This window comes from Rana temporaria, chromosome 4 (genome assembly GCF_905171775.1).
Source record: "Rana temporaria chromosome 4, aRanTem1.1, whole genome shotgun sequence".
NCBI classification, from domain to species: Eukaryota; Metazoa; Chordata; class Amphibia; order Anura; family Ranidae; genus Rana; species Rana temporaria.
Window position 1 is genome coordinate 417,734,041 of NC_053492.1, and position 23,640 is coordinate 417,757,680.

A 23,640-nucleotide genomic window follows, 5' to 3' on the forward strand; every position below is an offset into this window, starting at 1 on the left:
TTCAACTACTACTGGCCACTTGCCGGCCCCCCTAAAGTCTGAAGAACAATAAACTGGCCCTTTGTTTATAAAGTTTGGAGACCCCTGATCTAGACCATAGTTCTTTCATTAACACCCATTTTATTTATTATAACTTGGATGAACATTTTTACCCTATGCACAGCACAAGCAATTCGCCCACTAATTCTACACGTGGGTGCAAACCAGTGACACACAACCAAGACCAGAAAAAATACAGAGACCTTTAGATTTAGAATTTTTAATTGTTTTAAACTAGCTACAAAATGTCAATCACGTCACAAACTGACAGGAGACAGAAGGAATTTTAATAGTACATGCTTGCAATGATTTTGATAATCACAGTTTATCTAGAATTCATTCATTTAGATTATTGTCTTAATTTAAATCTACTTAAACATCTCAGCGATTTGGTGTGCATAGCTCTAGGTAAGCAACAGAGAACATTACTTTTGAAAGAAAAGTAAAATAAAACCACGTGGGATAAGTGGCTAACCATACCCAGCCTTATAAAAATTACATATCTGTACCATTTTATTGTAGACTGTCGTCCTTTCCTCTCAAAGAGGATCCTCAAAAACAGTACCCAAACCCTATATTACAACCGTATTTGTATTTTTTTTTTTAAAGTTTTTATTTTTTTAATATATCGCCAGCAATGAAAAAAGCAACATATATTTATTTTTCTTGCTGGATATGTGCCAAGTCTGTCCTTTTTAAAATAAAAAAAGCATGATTATGGTTAAATAGAACAATATATTGACAGAAACGTGGCACTACTGCAAACTTGCTGGTATAACATAGTCCCAACAGTGTCCAAATACTCAGCATGCTTTTATTGAATGTGCTACTGCCACGGGGAAAAGGTCTTCTTGTATGTAGGCATCTAAAATGTCTATTTTTTTCCATGCATAAATGCATAACTCACATCACTTGTTAGTGCAATGCTTAAGTATAGTATATAGTTTCACGCTCTAATCATGAAATTATAACAGATGGAAGCAACATTGAACCAAGGACAGTTCCACAGCTTAAGTATCATGACACCAAAAAAAGGATATAGGCAGTAGTTCTGTGAAATGTCACAGATTTACAAGAACAATACTGTATAGATCAAGGTCAACAGCACATTAAACATTCCTACACTGTTGTCATTCGGCAAACATCATAAAAAATGATAAACATAAAAAAAAAAAGAAAAAAAAAAAGAAAAAGTATAGTGAACTAGCGTAGATCACTATCTACAACCTTTGGAAAGGAATAGACTTAAAAAAAATAATTACAAGTATATTTTTTGGAAAGCTGACATACTACACAGGACAACATTTACAATAGGGGAGGGTGATATGTGCATGTGTGCAAACCTAGTATGTAAATACCATGGTAAAAGCATGAAAGTACTGTCTAGCAGGACAGTTTGGAGCAGATAATAAAGTCTTGAGGCGTCTAGCCACTGCCCAGCATCTTTGTGGCACGTGTGTTGGCCTCGTCGATCCTTGCTTTGTTGGAGTCGGCCTAAAAGGAAAATAATGATGTTAACAAAGTACATGTTTTTAATTTTTTTCCTTTGTTTCGCTAGCACTAGTACCCTGTGGTTACATGGTAAGCTGACCAAATAGGCAGGCCAAGGCTTTCCTCTGGCCAACCAATGACTCTATCCATTCCCGCCAATTCCAAGGGAACTTCCCAGAGGGCACTTATCTACATATGATGCTAAATCCACATTAGCCAGCACCCATTAGTTTGAAGTTATGAGGCCCCGTACACACGACCAAGTTTCTCGGCAGAATTCAGCCAGAAACTCGATCGGAGCTGAATTCTGCTGAGAAACCCGGCCGTGTGTACACTTTCGGCCGAGGAAGCCGACGAGTTTCTCGTCGAGCCAAATAGAGAACATGTTCTCTATTTCCTCGTTGTTCAATGAGGAAAGTTGGCTCGCCGAGATCCTCGGCGGCTTCACACAGAACTCGACGAGCAAAATGATGAGTTTTGCCCATCGAGTTCCTCGGACGTGTGTACGGGATCTTAGACTCTTCTTCACTAGTCTTAGGCAGAATAAGCCTAATTCCGCGTACACATGGTCAGAATTTCTGACAACAAATGTTCGATGTGAGGTTTTGGTCAGATATTCCGATCGTGTGTAGGCTCCATTGGACATTTGCTGTCAGAATTTCTGACAACAAATGTTTGAGAGCTGGTTCTCAATTTTTCCAACAACAAAAGTTCTTGTCGGAAATTCCAATCGTCTGTATGCAATTCCGATGCACAAAAATGCTACACATGCTCGGAATCAATTTGACGCATGCTCGGAATCATTGAACTTCATTTTCTCGTCTCAACGTAGTGTTGTATGTGACGCGTTCTTGACGCTTAGAATTTCCGACAACATTTGTGTGACCGTGTGTATGCAACACAAGTTTGAGTGAACAATCCGTCGGAAAAAAATTTGTGTGTCACTTGCACCAATCCCCTTATTTTTTCCAGTTATTACAACATTTTAAGATTTTAGTTTAGGACTTATATGTAGACAAACGCACAAATCTCCCAGAAGGGTTTCTTATGGTGGCTTTAACAGATCTTTGCTTGTTTTGGATTACTGCACTATGTACGACACCACTGCTCATCCTATTGACTCCTATAGCCTCAGAGCCTTCTCTAGTTTTGCTTGTTCCTCCCCTAACATGATTTTAATAGGAGCTGCATAAATGACTGTATAGATTTCTGCTCCAGTTTTGAGACAAAAGACAAAACAGATGAGACAGCTATGTACACTTTATAAGCATATGCACAAAATATCAATGTGAACATTTGTGTGACTTTGTTGTCATTATTTTCCACCAAACAGTAGTAATAAATCTGTTTATTATATTCTTCACCCACCTTCTCCATGATCCTGTCGATCTGGCGGTTTTGTGTGTCAATCTCATTGCCCATATCCAGAGCCATGTGACGGAGATTTCCAATAATGCCACTGACTTGCTCAAGGTTCTCGTCCATCTCTGTTTCCCGAGCATCATTTGTTACTCTGAAAAACAAGTAATGAGACAAAGATTCTAAACCTTGTAGATTGCTAAGGGTGGCAGGGTAAGCCCACCTATAGAATATCTCCATACAATAAAATGTGTTGTCCAGATCCTAGGTCAAAAACAAAAGAAAAATATAAATAAATTGTAGAATTTAATACTGCAATTCTGTAGCCGAGGGAACAGTCTGTATATATTCTATGACGCTAAACAAAAGTGATAAAAAACCTGGCTATGGCTTAACTTCACGTATCGAAAATAATGAATGGTAAACCAAGTAATTAACCCTTATGTGGAAAACCCAGAGGAAAACTCAATATGTATGTATAAAAAGCACAATCCTTATTAGAAATGTACCTAAAACATAAAAAAAAAAACTACCTCACCCATAAAATCATAAAGGGCCAATTATAAAAAATATCAGCTGTCGGAAAAAGTATTGTAAGCCTACCCCCTGATGTGTAAATATCAAGATGTACTGGAAATTTGTATTCTCCAGTGAAGGTTTAGTCCAAGGGTGGCCAACCAGTGGCCCATGGAGCCCTCTGATGTGGCCTGCGACCTCCTTCTCTGGAATGGAGGGTTGGCAACCCCAGATCGCAGGTTGCCGATCCACCATACCACAGCATCAGGGTTGTGAATGAAGCTGGCGGTAGTGGAAGAAAGCGGCTGCAGAGAAGAGCCCCATAAGCCTATGCTTCCTCTACAGCGCTGGCTTTTGCCACAGGTGGAGTCTGTGGCAAAGTTCAGTTGCTTAATTGGCCCTTGCTCTTCAAAAGGTTGGGCACCCCTGGTTTAGTCCATGCATGTATAGATCAAATATCCTGATATATAAAGAAGATCAAATGAGATCAAATCCTGTTTATATACACATCCAAAAATGGGCTATGGCAACCACAGATAGTTGATGCCAGAAGATTTTGCATTTCAGCCACTAGGGGCTGCTCGCCCCTGGTGCCGACGCGCATGCCCGGCGGGCGCGATCACCGCCGGGTACCCGCGATCGCTCGTTACAGAGCGAGAACCGGGAGCTGTGTGTGTAAACCGGGAGCTGTGTGTGTAACTTTAAACAGGTCATCTATGCACAATTTTAAAGCATGACATGTTAGGTATCTATTTACTCGGCGTAACATCATCTTTCACATTATGCAAAAAAAAAAACGTAATGCATGCAAAAAAAATTCCTCCAAGAAAAACACGTTTAAAAAATAACTGCGCAAATACCGTGCAAGATAAAAAGTTGGGACTACCGCCATTTTATTCCCTAGGATCTCTCTGCTAAAAAAAAACATATATAATGTTTGGGGGTTCTAGCAAAAAAAAATAGATTTTTGCATGTAGGAGCGAAGTGCCAAAATTGGCCTGTTGGGCATGTAGTTAAACTGAGTTTTTAAATCTCCCCGGTGTTCAACTTCAAATTCTGATATGTGAAAGAGAAACAATTTTGAACGAAGAGGGACAGGTGGCCTTAGTCCAACAAATAACAGTCCATGTAGACCATTAACAAGATTTTAATTTAAAACATTTGTACTTTAAATGATCAGCAAAAGCACGGCAATGCATTTTAATTTCTCTTGCATACAGTGCCTTGCAAAAGTATTCGGCCCCCTTGAACTTTGCGACCTTTTGCCACATTTCAGGCTTCAAACATAAAGATATAAAACTGTAATTTTTTTTGAAGAATCAACAAGTGGGACACAATCATGAAGTGGAACGAAATTTATTTGATATTTCAAACTTTTTTAACAAATAAAAAACTGAAAAAATGGGCGTGCAAAATTATTCAGCCCCCTTCTGGGGTTCTGCGGGTTTTCGTTTTTTTTTTTTAATGCTTCTGCCGCTCTTACCTTGTTCAAATAAGCACTCGTGTCTCCCAGTCTTTCAGCCCGCTGCATTTCATTTCTCCCGAAAAGGATATGTTTTAAAATCCAGAGATGGACGTTTCCATCTTTACTGTGGGCACTGTGAAGCCCAGCAGCTTGTCCTTCCGGGATACGGTGAATAAAATGGAGAATTCGTCGCCGGCCGCGTCACATGACCCGCTTGCCGCGTCACATGACCCGCTTGCCGCGTCAAATGACCCGCTTGCCGAGTCACGTGACCCGCGAGATATCGCGGGATTACAGCACAGCGTGTCTCCTGGGATTCTCATGACTCACTCCCAGGAGACATATCGCTGGTCGGGGAAAATTGTGATACACGCCCACTCCCGTGATTGACAGGACAGAAACTGCTGCATTACAAAGGGAAGGATCGCGATAAAAAAAAAAAAAAAAAGGAATAGTTATTGTCGATGGCTGGTGGTTTAATACAGCCAAAGTAAAAATTTAGGGTGAACCTCCCCTTTAGGTTAATACTTTGTAGCGCCACCTTTTGCTGCGATTACAGCTGTAAGTCGCTTGGGGTATGTCTCTATCAGTTTTGCACATTGAGAGACTGAAATTTTTGCCCATTCCTCCTTGCAAAACAGCTCGAGCTCAGTGAGGTTGGATGGAGAGCGTTTGTGAACAGCAGTTTTCAGTTCTTTCCACAGATTCTCGATTGGATTCAGGTCTGGACTTTGACTTGGCCATTCTAACACCTGGATATGTTTATTTGTGAACCATTCTATTGTAGATTTTGCTTTATGTTTTGGATCATTGTCTTGTTGGAAGACAAATCTCTGTCCCAGTCTCAGGTCTTTTGCAGACTCCATCAGGTTTTCTTCCAGAATGGTCCTGTATTTGGCTCCATCCATCTTCCCATCAATTTTAACCATCTTCCCTGTCCCTGCTGAAGAAAAGCAGACCCAAACCATGATGCTGCCACCACCATGTTTCACAGTGGGGATGGTGTGTTCAGGGTGATGAGCTGTGTTGCTTTTATGCCAAACATAACGTTTTGCATTGTTGCCAAAAAGTTTGATTTTGGTTTCATCTGACCAGAGCACCTTCTTCCACATGTTTGGTGTGTCTCCCAGGTGGCTTGTGGCAAACTTTAAACAACACTTTTTATGGATATCTTTAGGAAATGGCTTTTTTCTTGCCACTCTTCCATAAAGGCCAGATTTGTGCAGTATACGACTGATTGTTGTCCTATGGACAGAGTCTCCCACCTCAGCTGTAGATCTCTGCAGTTCATCCAGAGTGATCATGGGCCTCTTGGCTGCATCTCTGATCAGTCTTCTCCTTGTATGAGCTGAAAGTTTAGAGGGACGGCCAGGTCTTTGTAGATTTGCAGTGGTCTGATAATCCTTCCATTTCAATATCGATAACAGTGCTCCTTGGGATGTTTAAAGCTTGGGAAATCTTTTTGTATCCAAATCCGGCTTTAAATTTATCCACAACAGTATCTCGGACCTGCCTGGTGTGTTCCTTGTTCTTCATGATGCTCTCTGCGCTTTAAACGGACCTCTGAGACTATCACAGTGCAGGTGCATTGATACAGAGACTTGATTATCATTTATCATCATTAGTCATTTAGGTCAACATTGGATCATTCAGAGATCCTCACTGAACTTCTGGAGAGAGTTTGCTGCACTGAAAGTAAAGGGGCTGAATAATTTTGCACACCCAATTTTTCAGTTTTTTATTTGTTAAAAAAGTTTGAAATATCCAATAAATTTCGTTCAACTTCATGATTGTGTCCCACTTGTTGTTGATTCTTGAAGCCTGAAATGTGGCAAAAGGTCGCAAAGTTCAAGGGGGCCGAAAACTTTCGCAAGGCACTGTATCTACAGTTGTGGTCCAGCAGTTACTGGGATTTCCAGGCTACCAGTAATTGTGTGGTGCAAATCATATTTGGCCTTTAACTAGAGACATCTCATTGTGATGCATAACGCCATTTTTCGGTAATTACAGAAGAGCAGAGACTATTATATGTCAGAGGAGATTAACTGACCCTCTCATCATTCTCTATTGCTGCAGAAAACAGTAAACAGGCAGCTCTTTGTGATAGGTAGACAAGCAGATGTAGATATAGAGAAGCACTTCTTATTTAAATATTTAGATATCTAAACCGTTTAACTTGTTGATGTATTTGGGGCATATACAGTGCCTTGAAAAAGTATTCATACCCCTTGAAATTTTCTACATTTGGGTCATGTTACAACCAAAAACTTAAAAGTATTTTATTGGGATTTTATGTGATATACCAACACAAAGTGGCACATAATTGTGCAGTGGAAAAAAAATGATAAATGGTTTTCAATTTCTTTAACAAATAAATATGTGGAAAGTGTGGCATGCATTTGTATTCAGTCCCCTTTACTCTGATACCCCTAACTAACATCTAGTGGAACCAATTGCCTTCAGAAGTCCCTGAATTAGTAAATAGAGTCCACCTGTGTGTAATTTAATCTCAGTATAAATATAACTGTTCTGTGAAGCCCTCAGAGGTTTGTTAGAGAACCTTTGTGAACAAACAGCATCATGAAGGCCAAGGAACACAACATACAGGTCAGGGATAAAGCTGTGGAGAAGTTTAAAGCAGAGTTCGGTTATAAAAAAATATCCCAAGCTTTGAACATCTAACGCAGTGGTCATCAACCCTGCCCTACAGGGCCCACTAACAGGCCAGGTTGGCAAGATAACTGAAATACATCACAGGTGATATCATTTGCTGCTCAGTGATTGCAGTATTCTAGACTGCATCTCCCCAAGGTAATACATAAAACCTGGCCTGTTAGTGGGCCCTGTAGGGCAGGGTTGATGACCACTGATCTAACGGAACACTGTTCAATCGATCATCCGAAAATTAACTACAAACCTACGAAGACATGGCCGTCCACCTAAACTGACAGGTCGGGCAAGGAGAGCATTAATCAGAGAAGCAGCCAAGAGGCCCATGGTAACTGCAAAGATCCACAGCTCAGGTGGGAGAATCTGTCCAAAGGACAACTTTATGCCGCAGACACACAATCATTTTTTGGCATGAAAAAAAACCTTTGTTTTTAAAAACGTCATTTAAAATGATCGTGTGTGGGCTGCACATAGTTTTTTACGTTTCTGAAAAACGACAATTTTTTTTTTGAACATGCTGCATTTTTTAACGTTGTTTTAAAAAATGTTGTTTTTCGGGTTGTAAAAAATGATCGTGTGTGGGCTAAAACAACGTTTTAAACCCACGCATGCTCAGAAGCAAGTTATGAGATGGGAGTGCTCGTTCTGGTAAAACTACCGTTCGTAATGGAGTAAGCATATTCATCACGCTGTAACAGACAGAATAGCACGAATCGTCTTTTACTAACAAGGAATCAGCTAAAGCAGCCCAAAGGCGAATAGAACTTCCCCTTTTTAGTGCCTTTGTACGTGTTGTACGTCACCGCGCTTTCCACAAATCTGGCCTTGGGCGGAGGTTCACCTTCCAACAGGACAACGACCTTAAACATACAGCCAGAGCTACAATGGAATGGTTTAGATCAAAGCATATTCATGTGTTAGAATGGCCCAGTCAAAGTCCAGACCTAAATCCAATTAAGAATCTGTGGCAAGTCTTGAAAATTGCTGTTCACAGATGCTCTCCATCCAATCTGACAGAGCTTGAGCTATTTTGCAAAGAAGACTGGGCAAAACTGTCACTCTCTAGATGTGCAAAGCTGGTAGAAACATCCCCAAAAGGACTTGCAACTGTAATTGCAGAGAAAGGTGGTATTAACTTAGAGGGGCTGAATACAAATGCACACCACACTTTTCAGATATTTATTTTGTAAAGAATTTGGAAAACCATTTATCATTTTTCTTCCACTTCACAATTATGTGCCACTTTGTTTTGGTCTATCACATGATGTTTGGGTGTAACATGACAAAATGTGGAAAATTTCAAGGGGTGTGAATACTTTTTCAAGGCACTAGATGTGCTGACTCACATAGGAAGCATTAGAGCTGCAGGCATTTATCTTCTACTACAACATTTATAATGGCATTCCAGCACGCAGTTGTGAGAACACTCCTTACATGCATCCATGAACATATACGAAAGCTTGCTTGCGATTATACTGACCTACTTCACAATAACAGAACAAATCGAGAGTGAATGACAAAGAACTAGCAAAAGCCTTTTGAAAATGTCAGCTGCTTAAAGCCTAAATGCAGGAAAAAAAATCACAAACAGAAGATCAGCATAAGGGACATAACGTACAGTCAGTGTGATGTGCTGATCACTATTCTGTCCTCCACCCACACCTGTAATCTTCCTGTTTTGTCCCATAGCCAAAACAGGAAGTGAGAGGAAATCCCTGCAAATTAAGGAAATTCCTTAGGGCCCTCGGGTCCCCATTGGAAGACTTTCCCTCTATTTGTTTTCTTGGAACAACCCAAAATTTGGGATTTTCTTTCAATGATAATGATAAACAGGACAAAACGAGAGAATGAATTTTGTCATCCCAGAAGTCTTCATGGGCTTTTTTTTGTAAACTCTCGTGTTTTTTCACCTTAATGTATCCTTCTAGTGACCGGCCCCCAAGCCCCCCCCCCCCATTTTACTTACCTGAGCCCTGGAATTTTCCATGGGGGAAACATGCTCTTTCTCTGCCCGGGGTTGATTGGATAGATTGATAGCAGTGCAGCCATTGGCTCCCTCTGCTGTCAATTAAATCCAATGAAGCGGGTAGGGCTGAGTCCTACATTCGGCGTCTATGGACGCTAAATGGTGGGCTCAGGAGTGCCTCCGCAAGGTGACCCCTCGAGAGAGAAAGGGCTTCTTCTATTGGGTTATACGATGTGGGGAGGAGCCTCGAGAGCCGCGGAAGTACACCAGAAGTCGAGGATCGAAGCCCTACAATCATTTTAAGTATACCACAAACTCCACACAGTGGCCCACATTTTATGAATGGGACAAAAATAATGCAGGCTTGGTGTGGAATGTTACATGGGCATACACTGTAGCACACCCTAATGAATGAGGCCTTAGTAGGAATTTAGCAGGGATTTTGTAAGTTATGTTGTGGTTTTGTATGCAAATAAAGATTTTTGTGTTTCTGTAGTGAAAATAGCGGTTTGATAATTGCGCAACTATTGCAGGGCTAAAAAAAGCGCCTTCTTTTCATTCTACTGGTCATGTGCTTTCACAGAGAGAATATGGTTTATGGGGTATTTTACAAAATCTGAAAGCTGTAAGAGAAAAATTAAAACCTGAAGAATTTTAGAGAAAATTGAGTACTGTCCGTGATACTTTTTTTATTTGCACTAACATACAATTTTTCAGGACAAGCTTTTCGGGGTGTTACCCCTTCTTCAAGGTCCAAGCAGTACTTGCTTGGACCTTGAAGAAAGGGTGTTACCCCTTCAGCTTGTCCTGAAAAATTGTATGTTAGTGCAAATAAAAAAAGTATCGCGGACAGTACTCAATTTTCTCTATCACAATTGCACTAATACGGCTACAATCACGTCAAGAGAATTTTTTAAAATTCATTTGATTTTCACCATTTTGCAAAAAGGCGCAATTTAAAATTGACAAATATTTGTTATTTATTGACTCAATATAGGTTAAGATTGTATATTTAGTAGGAATTTAGCAGGAATTTTGTAAAATTTGCTACGTTTGTGTCTGCTAACAATGATTTTAGTGTGTTTTTAGTGAAAATATCATTTTAATAAACATTTGCACAAATATCACGGGGGCTTAGAAATCAGTATCACTTTTTTTTATTCTATTGGTCATGTGCTTTCAGAAAATATATCATTTGGGGGGTCTTTTACAAACTCTGGAAATGAAAAACGTTTGCGAAATTTTGATATTTACATTTTTGTGTACGTTAGATTTTCACCATTTTGCAAAAAGGTTCAATTTAAAATTTACAAATATGTGTTTTTATTAGCACAATACAGGTTAAGTTTTTATATTTAGTAGGGATTTAGCAGGAATTTAGTAAAATGTGCTGCGTTTGTATCTGCTAACAATGATTTTAGTGTGTTCTTAGTGAACATATTGATTTGATAAACATTTGCACAAACATTGCAAGGTCTAAAAAATCAGTAGCACCATATTTTTTTTTTTAAACTGTAGGAAAAAATATTTTAATTACTTGTAAATGACAACAATTAGACATAACACACAGGGGTATTGTACACAGAGGTAAGTCTTCAGGATTCAGCCTTCTTTTCTTCTTGACTACTTGATTCTGCTGAAAGGTGGATGCTCTTTTATCAAGGCTATTCACATCAATGTCCTCTAAACTTTCTTGAAATTTGGTGCCTGCACACAGTTTTCCAGTTAAGGGGTCAACCACTCTGCCCACTTTGAATATGATTTCAGCCAGTTCATGCCTGACATGTTTACTCCTCCTTTCAGGTAGGCCTTTCAGCAGTACAATATCTCCCACTGTGCACTGCTTCTGGGCATCGTGAGCAAAATAGGTCTTCCTCTTGTTGTAATACTTTAGTAAGTAGTTATCTAGCACCATTCTTGTCACTCTGACTTTTGCGGTTTTTGTCATACTTGTGCCAATCACTTTTCCTACAATCCATTTGGCTTGGACAGCACCACGTACACCAGACATGGTGATTGGACAAACTATATCTGCCCTGTCTCTCCACTCTGTTCTTCCCGTCCCTCTGACCTCTCTAGCACCATATTTTTATTCTACAGGTCATGTGCTTTCAGAAAATATATAGTTTGGGGTGTCTTTTACAAACTCTTAGATCTGGTCCAGGCTCGGGCAAGATCACAACAATCGGGATCTGCCAGCCGCTCCTGCCCCTTCCACAGCCCAGCACTCCAGTGAGAGCGGGGTGGGGGGTGAAGAGCAGAGAACGGGTGACTGACAGTCACCAGCTTTCTGCTCGGGGGGCTGTGAGAACCGGGCGATCTGCAGTGTTAAATTGCTCGTCCTCAGTCTTAGGGACGCTGGGTGACAGATACAGCATCGGACCAATGCTGCATCCAGCTAGGTAAGTATGGTCCTGGAAAAAAACATAACCCCATACTTATCTATAAGCTTTTATATTTAGAAGTAATTTTGTAATCTTTGCTGTGTTTTAGTTAATAATGATTTTAGTGTATTTTTAGCAACAATATTGTTTTGATAAACATTTGCCCAAATATAGCAGAGCATTAAAAAAAATATTCTACAGTGTTCTTTCAGAAAATATATGGTTTTCGGGGTCTTTTACAAACTCTGAAAGCTATAAGGGAAAAATATAAAGCAATGGAAAAATTGCAAATATAGTCCGGTCAGATCAGTTTAAAAGTGGAGCGCATGGCTTGGCAGCGAAAAGGTTAAATAATAACTTTTTTATGTATAGAGGTCTATACATCAGGCAAAAAAAGGGGGTGGAGGGGATATGCTTTTAAAAAAAAAGGGACAGTCCTTCCAAATGAAAAACAATTGGGAGTTATACAAAGAGTGTCTGTTTTAATTTCAATAAAGACATTGGAAAGACATAAGAAAATGACTTACCTACGAACAAAGCCACCGCTAATAGCCATCTGTTCACGTTCATCCACGACACGGGCAGGCTGACTTGCTACCACTCCATCTTGATTATTGCCCCAAGCTTTTTTGTAAGCATCACTTGATTTAAGCCTATAGAAAACACATTGTCAATGACCTCTAAAAACATGGGGAACATCAGTGAGAAATGAAATGCCACACACGCCATGGCACAGAGCCAATAAGAGCTGATTCAGGCAAATGAGCGACCAACAGAGCATCAGCTTATACCGATATATATCATATACCCAATTACCTAGCACTGAAGTTCATCAGCTGTGAAATCCTGAAATTTTATTAATTCATTCAGAACTTCGCCAAACTGGTATAACATATATTTCATTTTTTTTTTTCATCCAGTAAATAGGAAAACAGTCTTTTCTTTGACATAAAACACACATAGAAAGACATACCGGCAGACAAACATAAAACAAAACTGCCAAGTATAGTGTGTACATCACATCACATGGACATCGGCGTCACATAAATTCACCTACTGTACATAGTAGATTGGCACTATGCAATGGATTAGGTTGCATAGTATATTTGTATAATAAATATCTTAATATAGGATGAGTGAAAACAGCTATTTCAGAATACCTTGAATATTCTGATCTCTATTTTTTTGGGATAATATATCGGTACTGTAACCATACATCGAGAGTTGATGTACAAACCTTTGTCAACAAAGACAAAAATAAAAAAAATAAAAATAAAAAAATAAATAAGTAGAGTGAAATGAATGCAGCAGCAAACGAAACAAGCGTTGTAGCATCAATGTCCAATATACCTTGTTCATGCACAAGCTGGTGGCATGAATAGGATGTGAAACACTCTTCAACTAAGCACAACTGCTCCCATGGTTCACTATTGCATTAATGCACCATCAGTAAGAGCTGTCACAGAGCCCAAACCAGTCAAAAGTGGACTTCTTGCCTTCTCTGTTTTAAAAAAACGTAATAGTTAAAAAGGGTTTTCCACCTCTTCATGACTCTATAGACATCTCTTTGCCTTGTACACCATGTTCTTTCTGAGGTCCATTCCCAGACATTTTTTTTATAGAGGGTGAAAAGGTCAGGATCTTTGCCAACCTTTTTCACTTCTCTGTTTTTCCAATGATGGGTGTCCGACAGAAAGGGAGGTTAATGAGGAGACAGCAGTAAAGACAAATTGCCTAGTAAACGGAAGGTTTAGAACCTCTATCAAAAATGTGTTGTTTGTGCCTCATCAAAAAATGTCACCTCACTTCCTGTCCATGTGACAGGTGTACGACAGAACAGGAAGTGAGGGGAAATCCTCCAAAGGAGAGATAACAAGCCAAAAAAATGTATTTCCTAGTAAAGTAAGGAAGGTTTAGCACCTCGTCCAGAATGTTGTATGTATGCCCAATGTAATATATTGTACCTCTCTTCCTGATGGGTGTCATACAGAACGAGAAGGAAAGATAAATGTCTTCTATAGGGACACAGACAGCATTTCAAATCTCAAAAAATCTCTTCCATAAGGATATATCAGCATATAAATACTGTAGTAATTGGGATATCAAAAAAGCGCCCGACTGATAACCCACTACTGCGCCAATGTAAAAGAGAAATTAAAGCGCCTAGCTGCTGTTTAAATAAATGATATGTGAAAAATAAAGGAATATATTACAGACATCAAGTGCCAATATAAAACCACAGCGCTATGAGAATAAATAAATATTCAAAACTAAATTTATGCAGGTGTACAATGTGATAACACAATTAAAGTGATTAAACTCATACATTGAAAACATGCAACAAAATTATTATATATTAATAATAAATATAAATTTAAGTGAAAAAAAGTCCGTGTTGTAACATAAAGACGTGAAGAAAAGAGTTCATATAACTTCAGTGTGTATAATCCACTTTTCAGAACTTCCACCACACCTCAGTGTTCAGTGCTCCAATCCCCCTCACAGTGGACACTCACCACAATGCTATGCCTCCCATTGTGGTGAGTGTCCACTGTGAGGGGGATTGGAGCACTGAACACTGAGGTGTGGTGGAAGTTCTGAAAAGTGGATTATACACACTGAAGTTATATGAACTCTTTTCTTCACGTCTTTATGTTACAACACGGACTTTTTTTCACTTAAATTTATATTTATTATTAATATATAATAATTTTGTTGCATGTTTTCAATGTATGAGTTTAATCACTTTAATTGTGTTATCACATTGTACACCTGCATAAATTTAGTTTTGAATATTTATTTATTCTCATAGCGCTGTGGTTTTATATTGGCACTTGATGTCTGTAATATATTCCTTTAGCATATAAATACTGACAGAGGTTCTAACCCTTCTCCAGTTTACCCAAAATGGATATAAAACCGTTCTGGCTGGAATTAAGCTTGCATTGGCCCTTCTGATTTTCATTTTCAGTCTGGTGTTTTTATAAGCAAGCAGTATTGTTTTAAGTGGATGTAATTCTTACATATACCCAGTGAAGTGACTGGTGATACACAGAGATGAAACAAATCCTCCTACATAAGTTGTACCTGTGTCAGGGCTGGGCTCCTGCTATTTACTAGCAGCTCTTTTCTTTCAGTGCACAGAGGCTGCTCAGCCATCAGTTAATTACCAGCCACCTATTGTATTCACAGTGACACATCTGGTTACCATTACCTGCCTCATTAGTCCAGCCTACAGCTAGCCCCTTCTGAATATTTCAGCAGCTTTGATCATTCCCTCCGTGCCCTTGCGTGGTCAATTTCTCCAGTGTGTTTCTGCTTGTGTTGCCATTATGACTCGGCCTGGCTGACTTCTCCTTCGAAACCTGCTCCTGATCTTGCTCCTCACTTTGCTGACTCCTGGCTTCCTGATCCCGGCTTGTCTGATTATCCGCTCTGGCTTCCATATCCTGGCTTCTGTTTTTGACTACGTCCCTGAACTGTGTTATTTTTGCTATTTCATTAAAGGTGTTATTTTACCTGCATTTTCTGTCTGGTTTATGGTTACTGACAACCTGCCTATCTGCAGAATTCTCTTCATCCATTTGAAGGGCTGAATTTACAGCTTGTCTTAGAGTTCCGAAAAAAAGTGGACAGTGAGCTAAGGTTAAACTCTGCAGAGCTCAGTGAGGAGAGTTCTGAGAGCTGATTGGAGGAAAGAGACACACACCCCTCCTCACAGCTCATAGGAACAGAGCTGAGGCTTTCAATCAGCTGGAGGTCCCTCCTCGTCTCCATTTTCTCGTGGTGTCAGGAAAACTTGGAATGAAGTTATTTAGGCCGATTGCAGAGAAACAAATCAGCAGAGAGAAATTACACTTAGTGCTCCTAATTGAGACAAGTGCACTTTCATCACTCACTGCATGTGCTGCTAGAAATGCGTAGTCATGTCAGAGCTTACTGAGTTTCAAAAAGAGCAAATTGTTGGTGCCCGCTTAGCTGGTGCATCTGTGACTGAAGTTACCAATTTATTTGCAGTGTCATGTGGTAAAATATCAAAGGTTATGAGGGCATATACAGTTTCTGTGAAAACGTTGTCTGATAAGCATAAGCACGGTTGACATCTGAAAGAGATGTCAACTGACTGAAAGAGACAAAAGGGCATTGCGCAGGACTTTGATCCGGAAAAATATTTGTCAATTTCCAGGAGAATTCAGGCCATCTTGGATGCCAAAGGCAGTCCAACACCATATTAGGTAACTATTTCATTCTTTTACCTGGTGTTTCCAAATTTTTGTCCCACCCCTGTAGAAAAAGCTCTATCCCTGCATTGCTGCTTTCATACATGCCCTGCAGCGCTCTCTATCCACACTATATGAAGGAAGTAGATTTACGTTTTCCTTGGACAACCTCCGAGCGGATATTCCTACGGTGTCATACAGAAATTATTTTCTTTTACATTGTGTAAACTGACACAGTAGTAAGCTGCTTTCCTCATAAAAATATATAAGATATATAGTACATTTATTGCTGGCTGAGGTGTATTTATCCAATGTTCAACAAAATGCATCTCAAAAGGAAATAAACTATATTGTGTTGCCTTGGGATACAAAGCCCCTGGCTATGAATATTTTCAATGAAGAAACCATTGTGACACCCAATTATTAAATCTGCTTGCTAAAACCACCAGCTGTAAAATAATGCAGAAACAAGAAAAATACATAGAAAGAGAAGATAATGTATAGGCAAATAAATGAAAGTCACTCAAAAGTGGATCACCCCTTTAACATGACCGTCCCCACTCCCGCTACCCCAAAGCCATTTTTGACTGGGTTGCCATAGCAAGAACCATTAAAATCTAGGCATGCCTGCAGTGGCAGATGTTAAAATGTGCAGCATTATCTGGGATTCTCTTTATATTATATATCTAGTCAGGACATCATTTACTCAGTTGACAGATTAAGGAGCCTTCAATAATATTATTAATATCAGCAATAATCTGCAGTAGCTCTTGGGTTATATCACCTTGGACTTTGACAGATCCACCAAAAATGTCTACTATATACGATCATGAAGATCCTTTTACGTGTGGTTTTTCAGGGCTTCAGCTAGAATAATTGTTGAACGTCCCTGGTTTCATATTTATATATATTAAAAACATTACATCGATAATGACTGAAAATTAAGCAGGAAGGTGATAGTATCATTAAGGGGTTCCGCTGATCTAGGAATGGTGCCTGAGACTGTAGCACACTTTTGGTACAGTTTCGTCAAGAATAATCACTACCCACTATGCTGCACATGACCTACTAATTACATAACTGTGTCAAACCCCATCACATGCTGGAAACAATCTCCATTGTACTCCAGACTAAAATAGACTAGTTTGTATGACTGCAGAGTGTCAGATTTGCATACAGTAAAAATTTGGCTTTATCAGCACAACAGCTGTGCTAGATGGTATTAACAGTGTCATCTAGGTCAACAGGACCACATTTACACAATTACTAAATGCCTTAGAGAGAACAAAGATAAAACTTATCATGGAGACATTTTTATTGACTGAATTTGGCATAAATGTCTGCAATACAAAGTAGTCTATTCTGCGTCTGAAAGAGGCATAGAATTAATTTCTAGTATCATTTCACTAATGAATGAAAATATCCAGTGCAACCATTTAGAAAACTTTCAGGAAGCCCAGCAAGCTTCTAGGGAAAATTATCTACATGCAACAATTGAAAATTTCAACATTTCCGTCAAGAGCATCATAAAAATTAAATTTTTAGCATTTAAACAAATATGAACTTATTTGGCACCAATTTAATTATTTTATTTTTTTATGCTAATAATTCAGCTTTTGTGTTCTTGTAATTTATCATTAACCAATTTTTTTTTTTTTTTTATGTAACGGAAATGTTGAAGTTAATGTTATCGTGAAGAGAAATGCAGTGCGACCTTCACTGCAGAATGCCCGATTTTAATACGTCTACTTCCCACTGTCTATTCTATGAGATGAATATTGATCTCTCTGCATGCCACATGCTTTTTCCTGCCCATGTGTCTAGCAGTGATGATCTCTGTAAGGCTCAAAGACCAGCCTTGGGTGCTCAAAGACTTAGGCAGGCAGAACCTACTTGTTACATGGACAGACACATAGACCACAGAATTTTCCTAGGTCCGTCAAATTCTTTTCTGCTTCTTTCATGTCCTTATTGATTTGCTCCATCCCTTCCTCGATGCGTTCCAGTTGTTCTGATTAAATATAAGCATTATATCCCCACAGAATGAAGCAGATGGAAAAGGACAAAAAGAAAGACAAAAACTTCAGACATTCACTGTGACAAAAAAACGGACACCACAGAGCAGAGTCGGTACTCAGTACCTACTTGTTACAAGGACATATGAAAAGGCCACAGCATTTCCCTAAATCTTTTAAATTTTTCTCGGCCTCCTTCATGTCTTGGTTGATATGGTTCATGCCTTCTTCAACACGATCAAGTTGTTCTGGTCAGGACAAAGGGATGACAGTATGGAATGAAATTTTATTTTGTCTTAAACAGAACATGATAAAGGACTATGTCAACGGAAAGTGCAAAGTTACTTCAATGCATTACGGAGATGGATGCATTGAGGCTGAGCAGATGCTGATCACTGAAGCCAATTTTTTTCTTCTGTAAAATGGAATAAAATAACACTGACTATGAAATATTAGAAGTGAATACATGATCTGATTTGTTTAAACAGATAATGGCATGGGACATTTATATTTCTGTCTGTGAAGGCTCAAGACAATCTATGGACAAGGACTTTTAACAACATCTAGGTAAATAAATAAATATTAAGGATTAAAAGACCATAGTTGTCACACAAATCAATGAACAAAGGCACCCTAAAAAAGAAACGTGTTGGTTAGTGTTGGTTAGCCATTAACAATTAGTTGTAGACAAGCGTTAATCTAACAAGCTGGAAAATAAATCAATTCATTTTTATTTTTTTTGTAATCCCTCAGTTACAAGCATATATGAAAAGATAGCATAATTCACGTAGAGTTAATACATTTAGGTGTTAGATACAGTTACCATCACTCTTAATTTTGCAAAACTTAATGTAAGAGCTATACATGTCTATTTAAAAACATATTTATGGAAAGTTTTGACTTTATTAAAGAGCAAATGGTTTACACATATTTACTTTGTTTCAAATTATTTATATATTATTTCAGTGTTTTATTTTTGAATGTGTGTGTATACTGTGAAATTCCAAGGCTGCTTAAAGCAGAATAAAAGAAACAATAATAGGTAGATTCAGGTAGAAGGGATTAACTTTAGGTCGGCGTAGCCTAGCCTGTTTAGGCTACACCGCCGTAAATTAGCTAGGCTAGTATTGATTCTCAATCTTCTTACCTGCTAATCTACGGCGTAGCCTCAAACGAGCGGGCGTAAGGGTGCCTAATTCAAATGACTTGGAGGGGGGCGTGTTGTATGGAAATGAGGCTTGACCTCACGTTTTTTGACGTTTTTCTACACTGCGCATGCGCCCTGCGCCTACATTTCCCAGGGCGCATTGCAGCTAAGTACGCCGTACGGGCCTATTGATTTCGACGTGGACGTAAACGACGTAAATCCCGATTCGCGGACGACTTACGCAAACGACGTAAACATTTCGAATTTCCGGCGGCCATACTTAACATTACTATTCCACTAGAGCCTAGCACTAACTTTACGCGGCCTATCTCTTACGTAAACGGCGTAAAAGTACTGCGTCGGCCTGGCGTTCGTTCGTGAATTGGCATATTCCCTCATTTACATAATCTACACCGGCCGCAATGGAAGCGGCATCTAGCGGCCATCAGAAACATTGCAATCTAAGATAGGACGGCGCAAGCCGGCCTATCTTAGATATGTTTAAGCGTATCTCTGTTTGAGCATACGCTTAAACATACGGCGGCGTAGATTTGGAGTTAGGTCGGCTTATCTACTGATAAGCCGACCTAACTCTTTTTAAATCTACCTATAAATCTGCGCACCCTGTAAAAGAAGTAGCTTCATAATTAAGTTTCTTTTCTTAAATCTTCACTGTTTTGAAGACTTCTGGGTACCACTGCTGCCACTTTTGGATGTGTCTGATACTATAACCCCAGCTAACCAACAACTCCCACATCACTGCAGGACACTTTAATGGCCACCTATCACGTACTTCCAGAAAGTAAACTAAGGCCCGGATTCAGATACAATTGTGTATCTATCAGTGGGCGTAATGTTATGCCGCCGTAAATTAGGGCGCAAGTTCCATATTCAGAAAGAACTTGCGCCCTAAGATAAGACGGCGTAGCGTATGTGATCCGGCGTAAGCCCGCGGAATTCAAATTCTCCATGCAGTGGGCGTGTTGTATGGTAATGATGGCTGACCCCACGTAAATGCCGTTTTTGCCTAAAGGCGCATGCACCGTCCGTGAATGTATCCCAGTGCGCATGCTCCAAATGAACCCGCAAAAAGCCAATTCTTTCGACGTAAACGTAAATTACACCCAGCCCTATTCGCAAACGACTTACGCAAATGACGTAATCGACGAAAAATTCAACGCTGGCCCGACGTCCATACTTAACATAGGATACGCCTCTTATAGCAGGGGTAACTTTACGCCGGAAAAAGCCTAACGTAAACGATGTAAAAAAATGCGCCGGACGGACGTACGTTTCTGAATCAGCGTATCTACCTAATTTGCATATTCTACGGAAGCGCCACCTAGCGGCCAGCGTAAATATGCAGCCTAAGATACGACGGTGTAAGAGACTTACGCCGGTCGGATCTTAGGGAAATCTATGCGCAACTGATTCTACGAATCAGTCGCATAGATACGACCCCGCACACTCAGAGTTACCACGGCGTATCCGGATATACGCCGTCGTAACTCCTATCTGAATCCCGGCCTAAGTCTACAAAAGCCACGCTCCACTGCCACATCTTACCATTAGTATGTGTCCCAACTGTCGCCATCATTAAAACTCCATCATTCATCTCATACTGCAGTGCTCAGTGTCTAAGCAGTCTATTGCCAAGCCCAAGCCCAAAAAAGGAAATATGGAAGTGAACACCAAAAAAAAAAACACCCATTCAAATGTGACAGAAAGACTTCAGCTTTGCCTCCTCCCAAGCCATGTTCCTCCTAATGTGTTTCACCCACTCATGGGTTAATCATTACCCATAAGTGGGGGAAACGCATTAGAGGGGCATACCTTGGGAGGAGACAAAGCTAAAGTTTTCCTGTAACATTTGAAACTGGGTGGCTTTTCGGTGTGCACTTCCATCTTTTTCTTTTTTCACAGTTGATGATCTGCCAAGACAAGCCCTTGGGGAGCAGCACCCAGCTGGGTTTGAATTGGGTCAATCCAAGGGAGCTTCGAGCAGCGCTCTGTGTTTATCTGGGTCTCAATGAGCAAGACAAACATTGTCATATAGGGGATGTGCCTAGTCCTATGAAAATACAGACTTTTAGAAATGCTGGTATAGCCAAGATTTAGGCCCCTTTCAGACGTGCGGACCGTATATCCGCTTTTTCATCCATCCGTTTGCGGATGAAAACGGGTCATACATTGGTCCCTATGTGATTGCGGGTGTCAGCAGATGAACATCCACTGACACCCGTAATCACCCGCCTCCGCAAAGATCCGATTTTGCGGACGAAATAAAATCCTATTTTTTCTTCCGTCTGCGGATCGGATGAACACGGACACACGGTCCGTGTTCATCCGACCCCCCCATAGGGGAGAGCGGAGAAAAGACAGGGCGGTCCCTGCACAGTGTGCGGGGACCGCCCTGTCAGCCGACGGCTCTGCAGGGATTTTACGCAGGATGCCCGCTGAGCTATCAGACACACGGAGGCGGATCATTAGTGATCCGCCCCATGTGAAAGGGCCCTAAAACTTCAAATTGACCTTGTCACCAACCTAAAAGATTGCTATTAGAAGCACAGAATAATGAAATCCTTATTTACAGAATTTTCTTCTCAATAAACATTTCTTATTTATTTGCAATGTGCCTGTGAATTTGCTGGCTGGAGGTATGAATAATGCACCTATTTCTTTTTTTATATATATATATATATATATATATGTTTAATGGACCTGCATTGCATGTAGTAGTGTTTTTTTTGTTGTTAGTTCTGTAAATTGTAAAAAAAATAAAACAATAGGAAGGTGTGTGACTAAAAAGCACACAAGAAAAAAAGCACAAGAAAGCCTGCCCTAGTAAGCTTACAGTCTATAAGGAAAATGATTTGCTACCATAAGGGCTATATTGACAAAGGTTCTGCATGTAGTAGTTCACGTGTTGGTTCAGAGATGATGTGAATAAAGATTTTACCACTTTATGAAAAGATGACTTTTGAGTATGAGTTTATGATTGACTGTTATCAGTTGGCTTGAGGAATGGGAACAGCATGGAAAAATGTATATAAGTCCTTGTTCACACGTGTGGTATAACCAGCATAAACAAATAGTTCTGTAAGCAGAGAATGAAATATTCAGCAAAAAAATTAAATAGTGCACCTAGGGAAAAAGAACAATCTCACAGGGTGGCCTGGCAGTGAGGCAAGTGAATAGAATTCTAGGGTGCACCACTAGAGGGGTTAGCAGCAGGAGGATGTAGGTCCCGATTCTCACATACAGAACTTTAGTTAGTCCTCATTTAGAATACTTAGACCTCAATAATACAAAGATATTGATAAGATATAACAAGCCCCGAAAGGGGCAACAAAAATGGTGAAAGGTCTGAGGGATTATATATGTACAGTCTTGAAGAAAGAAGTGAAAGGGGGGGGGGGGGTTATAAATACATTAAGGATGCAAATAAGGTTTAGGAGGGCAGTATTTTCAATTTGAAGTGAGAGTTGGTGAAGCCACTATTGTGCTGCTTACTGTTCTTACTAGAGAAATTAGGGAGCAAGTTCCATATTTTAGGGAGCAAGTTCCGTATTCAGAAAGGACTTGCGCCCTATGTTACGGCGGCGTAACGTATGTGTGTCGGCGTAAGCCCGCCTAATTCAAATGGAGATGATGTGGGCGTGTTTTATTTAAATGAATGGTGACCCTGCGTATTTGACGTATTTTACTAACGGCGCATGTGCCGTTCGTGAAAAAATCCCAGTGCGTATGCTCGAAATGACGCCGCAAATCGTCATTGCTTTAGACGTGAACGAAACTTACGTACAGCCCTATTCGCGAAAGACTTACGCAAACGACGTAAAAGTTTCAAAACTCGACGCGGGAACGACGTCCATACTTAACATTGGCTACGCCTCATATAGCAGGGGTAACTTTACGCCGGAAAAAGCCTAACGTAAACGACGTAAAAAAATGCGCCGGCCGGACGTACGTTTCTGAATCGGCGTATCTACCTAATTAGAATATTCATTGCGTAACTATACGGAAGCGCCACCTAGCGGCCAGCGTAAATATGCAGCCTAAGATACGGTGGTGTAAGACACTTACGCCGGTCGGATCTTAGGGAAATCTATGCGTAACTGATTCTATGAATCAGTCGCATTGATACGACGCCGCACACTCAGAGATACGACGGCGTATCCGGAGATACGCCGTCGTATCTCCTTTCTGAATCTGGCCCACAGTGTGGAAAAAGACATAAGTCAGTAATAGGGAAAGATCAGCTGCAGGGACTACAGGCTGGTGACTAACTTCCATGGTAAGTCTTCTTTAAACTGCTGTTTCCCCTACATGACAGAAAATCTGTACCATTAGTAGGAATGAGCTTCG

General features: G+C 40.0%; 1 protein-coding gene across 2 annotated transcripts in view; it reads right to left on the reverse strand.

Annotated features, from left to right (window-relative positions):
- Positions 1–304: 304 nt before the first annotated feature.
- Positions 305–23,640, reverse strand: part of SNAP25 (synaptosome associated protein 25) — a 167,651-nt gene continuing 144,315 nt past the window's right edge. The window contains exons 5-8 of one of the 2 annotated variants that reach the window (XM_040351310.1): positions 18,256–18,373; positions 12,418–12,543; positions 2,899–3,043; positions 305–1,533 (exon numbers count right to left, since the gene is read on the reverse strand). In XM_040351310.1, coding sequence (XP_040207244.1) covers positions 1,465–1,533; positions 2,899–3,043; positions 12,418–12,543; positions 18,256–18,373 — 458 coding nt within the window. In that variant the 3' untranslated portion in view covers positions 305–1,464. Of the gene's footprint in view, positions 1,534–2,898; positions 3,044–12,417; positions 12,544–18,003; positions 18,122–18,255; positions 18,374–23,640 lie in introns of both variants that reach the window. The other variant, XM_040351309.1, reaches the window with a different exon arrangement.